We start from the raw sequence: 14,857 nt of genomic DNA, 5'->3' as shown, positions 1-14,857 counted from the left end.
CAGAACTCGACACTTCACATCATTCACTCATTAAAAATACACCTGAAAAATGTATTTAGGAGTAAGTCACCTTTATTTATACAGCGCTTTTTACAATACAGATTGTATCAAAGCAGCTTCACAGTGATAACATGAAAATAATACAACAAAGTTTGTTTCTAGAAGAAAATTGCATCATCGTCCACCTTGAATAAGGCAGATCAATAATATTGTTGAATATTAAATGTCCCCAACTAAGCAAGCCAAAAGCCAAGGCGACAGTGGCCGGAATCAAAACTCCATCAGGTGCCAGAATGGAGAAAAAAACCTTGGGAGAACCCAGGCTCAGTCGCTCAGTTCTCCTCTGGCCAACGAGCGAACAGTGTATGATTATGATCCAGGCAGCATTACAGGTCAGAAGTCAGATTGGATCAGAACATTCAGAATATTAATCCAGTTCCATCTGGCTGGAAGTCGGAGTCACGCCGGTATGGAGACGAGTTTGTTGAGGATCAGTGCCGATGCCTGTCGTGTCGATGAGGCCTTCACAGGGCTGATGAGGCTGGCACTTCTGGGATGCGTCGTGGACGTGTCCAGGCGCAGGTCCACCATCTGATCTGGATACAGCCTGGATCCGGCTGACTTCAGTAAACCTCGGAATAAACGGAAAGATAGATAATATGCAATAAAAATAGAAATGTATAATGTTCTATATGAATGCAAGGTAAAAGAGATTTTAGTCTAGATTTAAGCTGACAGAGTGTGTCTGCTTCCCGGACAATGTTAGGAAGACTGTTCCAAAGTTTTGGTGCAAAATAGGAGAAGGATCTACCGCCAGCAGTCGATTTTGATATTCTAGGTATTATCAACTGGCCGGAATTTTGAGATTGCAATAGACGTGAAGGACTATAATGCGTTAAGAGCTCGCTCAAGTACTGCAGAGCTACACCATTTAGTGCTTTGAAAGTAATCAGCAATATCTTAAAATAGTGGTGCAACGGATCATCATTGATCCGTGATCCGTTCGGATCAATATCTTCGGTTCGGCACACACGTGATCCGCGGATTGATTTATGAAAAAAAAAGCACTCAACATTTGCTTATATTTGTTGTTAATTTAAACCGTTATGAACCGCAGAGAGCGTGACGCCTTATTCGCGCCCCAAGATCTCCAGACGCACGTAAACGCGTCTTTACATTGACTTAACATTGAAATCACTCGCGCCATACGCTCTATTTGCCTTTGGTGTGAACGCAGCACGAGGGCGAGAGAGAGAAAGAGTGCCTGTGAGTGCGAGTGAGTGAGTGAGCGAGCGAGCGAGAGTGAGGTCTGCGGTCTTGGCCATTAGTTGATTTACTTGTTTTTGTGTAGATAATACGTTGTCAAATATGTTTAAACTTAAATAAACTACCTATACAAGTAGTTATGTCTCTTTGTATTAATTTGTCCTGTTATTGACGTAATTGACAAAATGCGCAACCAGATGTTCGAATAGTTCGAATATATGTGTTTTTTTAGAGGGAATATTCGAACGTCATTTTTGAGCAATTTTGACAGCCCTATATGACAGTGGAAACATATCAAGCATTGGTCCATGTTTAAAGGAAGGAGATATGCCTTTTTATGTTGCACTTTAAGTTGTTTTTCATTAATTATGTTAAAAAGAAGATATTATGCCTTGTGCACTTTAAGTTGATTTTATATATTTTAATTTAATCATTTAAAAGTGTTAATAAACAAAATTTTTTTTTTTTTTGCTGATCCGAAAAATGATCCGTACCGTGACTCTGATCCGAGAAACGATCCGAACCGTGAGTTTTTTGATCCGTTGCACCCCTATTTTAAAATGTATACGATGTTTAATAGGGAGCCAGTGCAGTTTTGACAGAACCGGGCTAATATGGTCATACTTCCTGGTTCTAGTAAGAACTCGAGCTGCTGCGTTTTGGACCAGCTGTAGTTTGTTTATTAAGCGTGCAGGGCAACCACCCATAATAGTAGGGATGCCACAATTCTCAATATAATATTGAACCGTTCGGTATGACATCCACGGTTCAATACGTGCTTGTGAATTGCGTTTTTTTTTTCAGTGTTACGTTTAAATAATTTATGTGCGTTTTATTTCTCTCCGAATTGACTGTTTGTGTGTGCCTGTAAGTCTACGAGCTGAGATGAGGAAACGCCTCCCCACAAGTAAATATTCAATCACTATGCTCTAAAGTTAGGGGGTGCTTAACTATCATTCCACACTTTAACATGGCGAGCGGCGGTGAAGTGAGGCTACAGTACAAGGAAGCGCCGGCCTCTTTTCAAATCCGCTGTGTGGGGACATTTCGGTTTTGCCGTTGAGTATAATGCAGAGGAAGAAAAAACAGTAAGCAAAAAAATGGCTGTGTGCAAGCATTGTTTTACACGTGTAGCCTACTCAAACGGAAACACTTCCAACATGACTGCACATCTGCGGTGCCATCACCCAGCAATATCACTGTCTGAAGGCAGGACAGCAGAGCAGGTAATAAAGTCCTCCAAAAAACAACAGTCCCTCGTTGAATCCTTCCAGCATACATACCCAACTGGTTCTGAGAGACACTTAAAAATAACAAAGGCAGTGGGGGTGTTCATTGCCAAAGATTTGCAGCCGTTCTCGGTGATTGGAGATGCGGGCTTTTGTCATCTTATAAAAGCACTCGATCTGCGTTACAGACTATGGTCTCGCACTTTTTTCAGCACCGAGATAATTCCTGACCTCTATGAAAAGACATGCAACAGTGTTGTGTACAAATTGGCTAAAGCACACATAATGTACATGGGCTACCAGCAGCTGTGAGATGTCAGTGTTAATTTTATATTATACAATACAGTAGGAACTAGTGGACTTTTCTTAACTTTTAAGTAAAATAAAGGAGTATTGCAATAAATCGTTTTTTATTTTTTTTTCTCCTTAACCTCTTACTGTTCCTATTGCCTAAGCATAGAATAACAAAAAAACACTCTTATTTGTCAAGCCACCAGAACCGAACCGAACCGAAAACCGTGGTTAAAAAAACGAGGTATGTATTGAACCGTGGGCTAACTGTATTGTTGCATCTCTACATAATAGCATTACAATAATCTAGCCCTGTATGTATGTGTGCGGTTAAAAGTCCCTGCGTGTCCTAAAAAAGACGAAAACAGCAACCTGAGTAGGTATAAACCCTCTGATAGGTTTTATTTATCAAGGTTCATTTCAAGCATTTTGGAGGAGTCAAGTGCAGTTTTTCTATGGATTTTTTTTATGTTGATTTATCCCTGTTGCCTCCGTCTCTTCATGCCTCCTCTTGCTGATGGTGGGATAAGATCTGTCATACTTTCTGTTGAAGGATTCTCTTGTTAATGCAAAAATCTCACTGGATTATTAAAATGTTTACAAAGGGAATGTTTGGAAACTTGAAATTGACATTTCTTTTTGACAGACTAAAGCAAAAGATATTAAACATATTTGCATGAAAACAAATATTGCTGTGAAGCATCTAATATGCTTAAAGTCCCCCTGTGGTGAAAATCAAGCTTTTAATGTTGTTTATATGTCTGTATGGTGTTTTTAATAAGCTTTAAGACAAACCATGTGTAAATTCTTAAGTCGACATCATTGCTGAGTATCTTCTCCTTAAAACTGCTGTGACAAGTTAGCTCAAAGGGGACATATTAATAATAACTCAATATTATCAATTATGATTAATTAATTATGGTTAATTATTAATATTTGGGTCAGTTAATTGGATTAACTTGAGGTAGCTACATTAATATTACAATCAATTAATCAGTTCCAACAAACTCTTTTGATTATTCATTTATTCTAAGAAAAGCGTATCTTTCATGGCCACCGAAAAATAAATATTTCTTAGCATGTACAGCGCTTAGAGCATGTAACAAGATCAAGATCGTAAAATGGACTTTGTTGCAAGCAGAGAATCAGAACCAAATACATATTGTGTACAAGTTTTATGAACTAAATCACAAACATAACTAAACTAAACAAACATACATACATGCATACATGCATAGGTAAAATGAACCGGGAGCAGGAAATGGAACTATGGAAAAGATCTATTTAACTATGAAAAGAACCATCAGCTTATCATTTTCAGAGCACCTCATTAAATTGATACTTGCATGGTCTGTGCAGTGGACACAATTCTTGAAGTGGTTGAAAATTGAGTTTGTTGATGGGTCCGTGAGTGTCAAATGTCACTGTACAAGTTGCAATCATTTTGTTCTCTTCTGGATGGAGAAGATATGATGAACTTGCATGGTTATTTCGACGCTGTTCTCATGGCTGGAGTGCAGATTGTGGCCTACACACGCAGAGCAAATGGTGGGAGTTGTGATGGACTTCTTCTGCATTGAATGAAGACATTGAACTCCTGAGGTTGTCCTTGATGCTGTTGTGGTTGAGAGAGAGTCCTCTCTCTCCTGAGTGAGCACATGGCTGTTGAGTGAGTCGAAGCCTGCTGCCCTGGGGCCTGCTGAGGCCACGCTGGACAGCACGGCATCCTGAACGTACCGAGAAGCCAAGAGTTGATCGTTGCAAGAGTGATGGTAAGGTTACAGTTTTCTTCTTGGTTGGATTGAAGAAAAGACAGTCAAGATAGCAGGCGGTGGTCATGGCCTGCTGGGGCCCTTGGGCCCCCGTGGTGGAGGGCCCCACAGGCTCAACCTGAAGAAGCAGCAGTAGAGAGCCAGAAGAAGAGAGGAGGGTCACTGTGGATTTGTCTCTAATAAAGCCTGAGAAAGGCCCCACCTCTCCAGGTTTGCTTGACCAATGAGAAAGGTGGAATTTCCAAGCGGGAAGATTCCTCTGTGGTTGATTTATGAATCTTTGTTCTAAGCGTGCTCATTTGCAATGGCAGCTGGATTGGTTTCTGATGAGGAAACTAAGAAAGAGTCTTGTAATACTAATATGCTGCGCAGCTATTGGCATATCATGTACACAATCATTTCGATCTTCAAAGTACCAATTTATAGAGACCAAACATGGTATACGTGAGTTTACATTGACCATTGGTTCTATAATAAAATACATAGTATCAAAGAGATAATAGTATCAAAAGATAATAATATTAAAAGACACAACACAAAACAGTAAATCATTCACAAAATGTTCTGGAATGCAAGTTAATTTCATGTTAATCAGTTCATTGATGAATGCAGGAGAGTCTGTTCTAATATCTCTACGTCTTGTGGCAGAGGCCCCTGTTCACATTGCTAAGAGTCATAAAACCAACTTATGTCATCGTGGTCATGGTAACTAAGACCTTCTTGCCCTGTTTGGGGGGATGGGGCACAGATCCCAGAGTGAGTTCTAAATATCATTTGTTAAACTATAACAAATACTTGTGTCTGACTTGTCTCAGTCGTTACACTGCAGTGAACCAAAGACAGTCTCAAAAACACGGTTTGAAATCGCTGGTGTTTCTGATGTCACAAACTACCTTGTAACCAATCAGATCAACGTGTGATCGTAAACAAGTGGATCTCTGAGCTGAGTGAGTGAGTGGAGGCGGGGCTCATTTGCATAGAACTGCGTATACTAAATGAGGCAAGGGTGTAGAGTTACATTCAAGCTATTTTAAGGCATGAAGAATTTTTTTCAAGGAAAATACGTTTAAATATGTAATTTTGTAATTTAAGGAATACAATGATTGACTACAGGGGGACTTTAAACAATTTAGGTAATTATTGTATATAAATTAGTACAAAGAGCTTGAATGAGGCTTCAGTCGAGTCGTATCAGTGTGTATGCTGAAGGATTGTCTTTCGTGTATTAGGAGATAAAGGTGTCTCTCTCAAACAGTGTAAGGACACTAATGATGGTCTTAACGATTGTCTTACAGCAGAGTACTTGAGCCAAGCAATCGGTTGTGTCATTTTAAACTCTGAAATATAATCCTGAGAGCTCAAGAAAAGCTTCTGGGTCTCTATGAACGGCCGATCACTGTCACCCGCTTCATGACCTGAACGCTTGTGTGAATCTGATAGCAGAGCTGAATACACAGATCAGGTTCTGTTGGGACGTTTGTCCTTAAACCCAAAGTTTATTTCTCTTCATTTATCACTATTTCTCTCCAGATCTTATGAACTTGTACTATGTAACTATGAAAAGGCCTGGACCAGTGTTGCCACTTTATGGAACAACTAGTTAATGCAAACAAAAAAGTCAATGCGCATGTGTAACTGGCGCGAACAGAGTTGTACTATGCTGATGAGAAAACTTCCATCACGTTTATTGTATGAGTACCCTATCATATGTGTAAAAACTGCCGCCCGGTTGGTCATCGGGCCATCGTTGTTGGCCTAGTTTTTGTGGTGTTGTCCCGCACCGTTGGCAGGAGTCAGACCTCAGTTGTTGTGTGTTTAGCTGATTGAGCATTTTGAGCCTGTGGTGGAGAACGTCACTAAGAGAGGTCACTCTGATTGGCTGCTCAACTTGGCGTAAGATGAAAAAATGGAAGTGGCGAAAGCAAGCAATCGACAAAGACAAAAGGGCTCTTCTGATTCTTCCGGTTTCCCTTTTTGAATGACGCATACAGACTACTGCCACCTGCTGGTGTGGAGAATATTTCCTCTCATGCACGTTCAGAACATATGTGCTAGTTGGCCTTTGACTGTAGTGTTTGCAATGCATTAAAGCGCAACTTTTGGCCCAAATGCAGAGGTGGTCATACTAGATACTAGCATGCTAAATTATTAAAATATGGGCAAAAGAACGATGTCACACTCCAGGGTTTGTTTTCTTTTCTTTAAATTATATTAAATGTAAATGATAATTTTTTCAAACTTGTTTTTAATACTTTTTAAACTACTATAATGAGACTTTCCTCAATTTTTCAGCCAAATTGAAGTTCTCAATTGCCATTTCAATTCAATTCTTCTGACAGGATAATTTTATTTAGTAAAATATCTCACCATTCACTGATGCGGTCCAAGTCGCACACAGTCACCATATGTTTGGTCTAAAACGCATCTGCTCTCATGTATTGCCGCAGGACAGCAAATGTGAGTAAATTCTGCCATCTTTGCAGGACTGTGATATGAAGAGTGTGCAATGTAGAATATTTTTAGCAACAATGTTAAAGTGAATAGCACATAATAGGCACAATACTGGTATAAACATGAATATCTATTGGTACAATATGCGTCACATGACTAAATTTACGCCATCTTTTTTAAATACCACCGGTTTCACAGTCCACACTACAACATGAAAACGGCGTTTTCAAATGTATCTACTTTGGAGTGCATTTTCAAAAAGCTTAGTTTTCATTAATAAAAATGCCGTCTCAGTGTGGACGGAAGGCCAAAACAGAGAGAAAAGTATACGTTTTTCAAACGAAAATGTATTAGTGTGGACATGGCCTTTTTTCCAAATATGAATTTTGGTACACAATTAAAGACATTAAAGACAAAAAAGGACAAATTTGAACTCTCCTGTATTTAAATGTGTGTGAATGGAAGTGAATGAGACGCATACGATAAATTAGCTGTCGTGCTTGCATAGGTGATGCTGTGCATGAATGAGGTGTAAAATACAGATTGAAACAAAGTGATACTGATACTGATTTATACTATTTATACTAATACTGATTTTTATTTAGCAAAGTATCAGTGGAAGGAGGTGATTATCCTTTAAAAAAATGTTGGTCGAAAATGTTTGTAGGTCAAACTAAATATTGTTTGAGCTGCATTATTTAATATATATATATATATTTTTTATATCAGGTTTGCAATTTTTGCAGCTCTGTTACCATCATGTCTAAATATTTATTTTAGTTATTAGTAACTGAGTTATTAGTATCTAGAAATAAATGCATAAATAAGCATGAAATAAAGTAACTCATTAAAATGTATTTATTTACTCCAAATTACTGTTTTACTTACATTAAGTGCTTATGTTTATTTTTAAAATATATTATATTTGTATTATATAATATTATATTATAATCCCAAGTGCTCATCTGTGCACCCTTACTTCCTAAAGTCAACCAATCACATTTGAGCTTGCGATTTTTAGACAGCTTTCTGCATTTTGCCTCCAGCATGTAGAAAGTGTCCCATGAGCCATTAGCATGTCTTAGCTTTATGTAAATGTTAAACATGTCTATAAAAGACTTTTTAATAAGGGTTTAATATGATTTGTTGCAGATATTTCAATGATAGATGACAATTTTAAATGGCTCAGAAATTGCTATTAGTTATATTATCAAAAACATCTGCTCTCATATTTCCCTGTGTTAGGTGAGACGAAATGCTGCTCTGTTTGATGAGTCTCGATTGTCTGTTGATGTGCATCTCTGTATTTGTGTGTAGGGAGCAGGCCTTGCTGACGGCACGCCGTTCCCCGGTGTTAGGACGGCACCGAGATTACGAGCGCATCCGTTACCCTCACGTTTATGATTCTTACGCTGAAGCCATCAAGACCTCTGCATTCGTCGGAGGATCCAAGGTAAAAGCACACCGCTAATCTGACTCTTGTGCAAGGACACAGAGGAGAAATAAATCTCCACTCTTAAATACCAAATCTCTCCCCAGTGCTTTGTTTACTCTGCATCATGCCAATCTGTTCAATTATATCACATTATCACACACTAGATTACCCAGAGCCTTTGTTTTTAATCCAGTTTTTATGATGTCTTAATTAAAATTCCTGCTGCAGGCCTTCATCCAGCGATTGAAATGAATTCATGTGGGCCTCGTGTTTTTCCTGTGGGTGGGGGGGAACAGGTGGTTTAGGGCCAGTGCTTTCTAGTGCACGTGGTGTAGCTCACTGTGTGGTAGAGCTGCACGATTAATCGCTAAAAGATCGCCATCTCAATTCAAACTTCCACAAGATCTCTTTCCTAAATGACAATGATTCGGCTATGTGTATTAAATCTGTTTAAAATCATTATTCAGATCTGTGTTACCGCAGTTTGGTTTGAAATGTGCTGGGGACAGAGACGCATTCGGAAGTGCATTTTCAGAAGTGCTGGGTACAATGACGCATTCATTTTTTTTTCTCTTTTGCACAAGTCATGTTTTGAAAGACGATGTCCTGCAGCTTACTAATGTAAATAAATAAAAATATATACAAAATGTGATGATGTCCGACTCGTTTAATGAAGAAGAAAGCCTTAAGCTTTCAAAAAGCATAAGACATATGACCCACTATTCTGCTTCATAAGTACCATGTTGACAATATGACATGACGTGGTTTAATGTACCTAAGGGACTGTTCGTTTTTTATTTAAGGGGCTACTGGAGGAGTTTTGAGATCTATAGTCAAAATAGACTTGACCCTCCCTTCGTCAGCAATAAATTTTTCTGTGACCCTCCAAAAATGATTGTGAAAAAAGGCATGACCCTCCCCGATAATTTATTGATTACTTCTGTATGTGTTTGTGCTTGGCAAAGATGTTCAGATAGCCATAGTTTTTTTTTACAACCATGACAAACGACTTAAACTCTGCTTTTTCATCTTACTAGGGCTGTAACAGATCAAACCCACGATTCGGTTTATATCACGATATAATATAATACTGACTAATATAGCAAAGAGACATTTTAATTGTTTATTAATAAACAAGTTTTCTGTGTCAGTGTCGGCTGCAAAGATGAAGTTGACGATGCTGACTCGCGATCTTCGCAGTAGTGAACGCGCCAGAGAGAAATGCACATTTCATACGGATTACATAAGCAGAGAGCAATCTGTTTTCTTTCGTTTTGAATTGTTCTGTTTAAAAGTAGGCTACACATTTCAAGCTTTCTATATATTTATCAGGTCTGTGAGACAAGTAGGCTACCTTATATGCTGAGTTTCAGTTCATTTATGAGAAGAGCTCAAGTTCACGCGCCGGCGCCTCCGTGTCGTGATTATCTATTGTCTGCTATATTTACTTCTTATTTATTAAATCCAGGCAATTGGTTCATGAAACATTGATTAAAATTAAGATACAATTAATACAAAACGAAATTCACTTTAAAGAAAGGCAGCTGTTCAGTTTGAGGTCTCTGTGAAAGTTTTAAAGCAGTCTTTTAGTCCCTCTTTCAGAGGGGTCTCATCCATGACCAAGAACTGACACGTTGTTTTTTCCCTCATAAATACAAACACAAAAAATAAAATAAAATGACTAGACTAAAAAAAGGTTGATGACCCTCCCCTCAACAAAGAATAAAAAGACATGACCCTCCCCTATTTTCCCCCGGTGGTCCATTCCATAAATACCGAACGGTCCCTAAGCAATGATTACCAAATTCTCTCTCATATTGCTCCTCATAACCACTGAAAACGGTAAAAAAAATATTATGGACGTTATCTGACATTAAGCGTTTCTGCTTCACATTTTCAGCAGGGCAGCGGAGCAGCTGTGGGTTCACTCCCCACGGTTCTCATGGGCTTTATATATAAGTCCTAACATGAAAAAGCTTTACGTGGTTTAATGTACCTAAACAACAATCTCCAAATTTCTCTCTCATATTGCTCCTCATAACCACTGAAAACTGTCAAAAAATCGAACCCAAAGTCCAATTATTATGGATGTTAGGCTAAGTTAAAAGTGGTGGGTACAAAATGACTCATGACGAAATCTGGTGGGTACGCGTACCCACCGTCCCCACCGAAATCGACGCCTATGGAAAATCGTGATCTCGGTTTGAAACCAAAAAATCGTGATTCTCACATTTATCCAGAATCGTGCTGCTCTACTGTGTGGAAAAGTGTGTGTACAGCGACTTTAAAGGTTGTAAAACTCAATACCTGAAAGAATTTGAATGTAAACCCACCTTGATGTCAAGGGAGTGTGTATTGGAGTTCTTAAGCTTAGTCTAAAAATCCCCGCAAGGACCGTATCTACAATAAACTTAGTGTGCCGTCACACTACATAGGTGGCACTTTCAATGAATAAGGTATAAAAAAGCCCCCCCCCCCCCATTTTTGAATGCTAATAATAATTTAAATAATTGTAGTAATAATGAGTGCCACAGTTTTGCCTAGTAGAATATTAAATATGTGAAGTTGATTTCTAATAATAATAAGCACTATTTGAATACTTACAATGACAAAACAGTGATTTTCACAATGATTTTGGCTCTGGCGATGTGTTTAGAACAACAATATGTGACTAAATGTGTAGCATTGCCAGATATGATGACGCATGATGCTGTCTGCTGTGATCAACAGCTGATTATGACACATTCATTAGTTCGGCATATGCTCTCAGTTTGGTGAAAATGAGTTGTAATTATAAGAGCTGGAGGAAATGCAGCGTGCTAAAATTAGATATTTATTCTCCTAATTCTATAATGATTTCCATAAGAGAATATAGCAAGCCTAGCTCAACCCACTGCATTCAAATGTACAAAGAAGTGCTGCTTGAGTTATGATGGTTATTTCATATCAGTGAAGCACTGCGTGTTCAGTTAATTTCAGCGGTAATAAAGCACACTGGTGGCCACAACCCTCAACGTTTAGTCTGTGACTGTTGCCATGAGCTAATGCATGATGAAGGTTTAATTGTGTGTGTTTTTGTGTAATCGTGTCCTCTCTGCTGTGCCGGCAGATGCTGCTGCCCGAAGGCATCAGAAGAGAGAATAATAAGATGTATGAGGAGGTTCAGATTCCCCCCAACGACCCCATGCCCATCGGCTTTGAGGAGAAGCCCGTGTTCATCTCGGAGCTGGACGAGGTCAGTAGTGGTTTATTTACAGCTGTTGACATTTATCAGTGCTTGTGTTCTCACTCCATGAGCTCTTCACAGCTAATCATGTCTCCTCTTCATATTGACTGATGACTTTATGCATAAAATCTCCTCCAAATGGTGTCAGATGCAGCATGTGATGCTTTTGCAGCAGCGAGTTGTGTTTGTATTTTGTTTACGGCCTTCCAGTCTCTCTCTTGAATCCCATACGGAAGTGACTTAAACTGTGATTCATCGACTGGCCACTTGAGACAGGCTCTAAAAGAGAGTCAATCCCATAAACCCCCATGTTAAAATACCTGTACAGCAGAAACTATTTTTAGTCTATAATGCTAATTTTGCCCTTCATAACATCTGTGAGGGAGTGAGTTTTTTTTATAACTCATCCGTTTAAATTATTTTAAGCCTTAAAGTTGTGTGGCGTATAATTAAGGGCGTGGCCACTTGAGTGACAGGTGGATTGTCGGTGATGTCACTACTAGCCGTTTGTCTGCTGTCTGTTAGCGTCACGTCACCCCAGCTAATCCGCTTCATTCCACATTTTCGTTTATCCGGGAGTGACGCGCGACCAAGATGGCGATGGTCGGCTCCGCCCACTGTGGGCTTCAAAAATGCTCTTCAGAATCATACGGCTGACGTCATGCACACTGTGTCCATTGTTTTATACAGTCTATGTTCAGGACGCAAGAATCGATTGTGTGTATTGTGTCTCACTGTGGACGACAACCAATGATGTCACGACAGAAAGACTAGCATGTTTAATTTTTTTCTCTGTCTTCCACAACGTGTTCTGTCAGATCTGTGACATTGACCAATAGGAGCGCATAAGCTCTTACGTACACAGCTTTCAAACATGGCATAACGAAAGAGAGACGAGGCTATTGGTGCTGTTAGGTGGAATTATGCAGTGGAGGAAAGGTTTGTGGAGATATGGCAACAATACTCCAGTCTTTATGATGTTTCCTTGATGGAAGCGATGTCAAGCGATGATTGGTCATGAAGCAACGTGTAGTCTGACATGTTTCTTGTCCATGACACGACAAGAATTTAGAAGTCAAAAACTTAGCTTAAGACTATCGTATCGGACAAAAATATTGGCATTACGCCAGCTGGATACATAACAAAGCAAAACACCTTGCACTGGTGGACAATATACCAGTTACAGGGTTCCTATGCCGTTTGGAAAAGTGTGGAAGAGTATGGAATTTGATTTGAGTAATTTCCAGGTCTGGAATTGTATGGAAAAAGAAATCAGAGTATAATATAATATTGTATATAAAATATAGAGTATAATATATTATTTTAAATATAAAATTAAGAATTTCTAAAAAAAAATTTTTATCACACAGGCTGGGTTAAACATGAAAATGTCTCGATTTTAATCTATTCTTATTTTAATGAACCAATATCAATTCTTAAATCCCAAGAATCAATATTTCAGTCTATGCTGTTTTCAGTTGATGAATAAACAAACCTTTGTTGTGTGATAATGCATCATCAAAGCACATTTACAGTAGTCGTTTCAGATGTGAATATATGCAGGTTATAAAGCTTTTTAGGTTTCTTCTCATTATGCAAACGTATGTTATCACTTTGAGAAAAACCAATGAAAAACAGAAAATAAAAATATTTACAGATATTTTTTACCAAAAATAATACTGTGTTGAACCATTTATGTTTAATATGGTTTAATGAGGTCTGGAAATTTGAGTCTGGAATTTTGGATTTTGAAATTGAAAATGTGTAGGAACCCTGCAGTTAAAATGATAAACCAGTACAAAAAGGGTCCTATACATTTTTTTCTTAAAAGCAATTTTTTCTGTATTAATTATTCTGGATTCCATATTTATTTTCTCCCATTGCAAGGATTACATTTTAGTCATCAAAAAGCATGTCTAATTAATTTGAATAAAGAAACTTGTACAATTTAACAACAATTAACTAAAGTTACATTTTGAATTCATATCCAAACAGACATTTATGTCATGCATGTCTTGACGTCCATATTCATAGCCAAGTGCGACTCAACCATGCTTGTTTCATTGACTTGACACCGAGGTACCAGAGCTTTTGACATCTCTACTGAAGACATAATGTCCACCCAAACCTGATAGGCTTGTGGAAACCTCTTCACCAACAGGAGTCCAAAGCAAAGAGGCTCACAAACACTCACTTTAGCAAATAGTGTGGGCTTGATTTTGACAGGAAAGTGCACAACAACCTCCTCGCCGAACTAGAGGACATGCTGGCCGTGGCTTAGACTTTACTGAGGGTCTCCTTTAATTACAGTCATCAGTGTGTCAATCATAATGACAGCCGTGTGGTCATGCTTGAGCTACGAGGTGTGTTCAGATTCACAAGATCGGCAAGGGTGACTCGTTGATTGGCCAAGTCTTGAGTTTTAATAGATTGATTATTCATGCCTGCTGAGTTGTTTTGTGTCGTCTTTATTGTTATGTGAGGCTCAGCTGTTAATGGGTTTTAATTAATCAGTCAGTCTTTAATACACAGTTTTTCCTCTTATAATGTGAGTCAATGTTTATTGAACCAAATAGATGTTTATATGCAGGTTTGTGTGTAACTCAATACTAGTAACTTTGGTTACGTAATCAGATTACTTTTTCAAGTAACTAGTAAAGTAACAACAAAATATCTGAGTTACTTTTTCAAATAAGTTACTTTGTTTTCCCATTTATTGACGGACAGCTCTCCTGTCCCCATGTTAAGAGACATCGAAGTGCAGAGGCGTTGTGTGTGAACATGAGGCTTATTGTAGTTCTAGACCAAATGTGTGCATTTCATTTGCACAAAAAAAGATTCAATATTCTTCAAAATGAATAAAATCAGTGAAATGTAGAATCAGATTACTATGCAAACCTCCAATAACTAAATATGTTAAATAAAACATACATTTGTATGCATTTAATCTCACTTTATTGACCAATGTACTTGCTTCTGACCTTTGATGATTCAGTTAAACCATAAGCAAAAATGACTATAGCTTTTTTTGTTTTTGTAGGTAAAGTAAGTGTTAAACTTTTTTTCTCCTGCGTCCTATTCTTCTATTATCCAGAACTGAAAGGTTTGTTTGAGCGGCGCCCTCTACTGTACAGGAGTGAATCTGCATTTCCTTCAGCCTGAGGCTTATTATTTCACTTTTGGTGTG

At 38.4% G+C, this 14,857-nt stretch overlaps 1 protein-coding gene across 1 annotated transcript in view; it reads left to right on the top strand.

Moving 5' to 3' along the window:
• Positions 1 to 14,857, top strand: part of ascc3 (activating signal cointegrator 1 complex subunit 3) — a 253,571-nt gene that overhangs the window by 45,544 nt on the left and 193,170 nt on the right. Inside the window, exons 7-8 of the mRNA XM_081388469.1 lie at positions 8,327 to 8,462; positions 11,554 to 11,679. Coding sequence (XP_081244595.1) covers positions 8,327 to 8,462; positions 11,554 to 11,679 — 262 coding nt within the window. The remainder of the gene's footprint in view (positions 1 to 8,326; positions 8,463 to 11,553; positions 11,680 to 14,857) is intronic.

Source organism: Scardinius erythrophthalmus (genome assembly GCF_964197995.2).
Source record: "Scardinius erythrophthalmus genome assembly, chromosome: 16".
Classification (NCBI taxonomy): domain Eukaryota; kingdom Metazoa; phylum Chordata; class Actinopteri; order Cypriniformes; family Leuciscidae; genus Scardinius; species Scardinius erythrophthalmus.
Note: the sequence above shows the minus strand (reverse complement) of the source record. Positions and strands in the feature narration are given on the sequence as shown.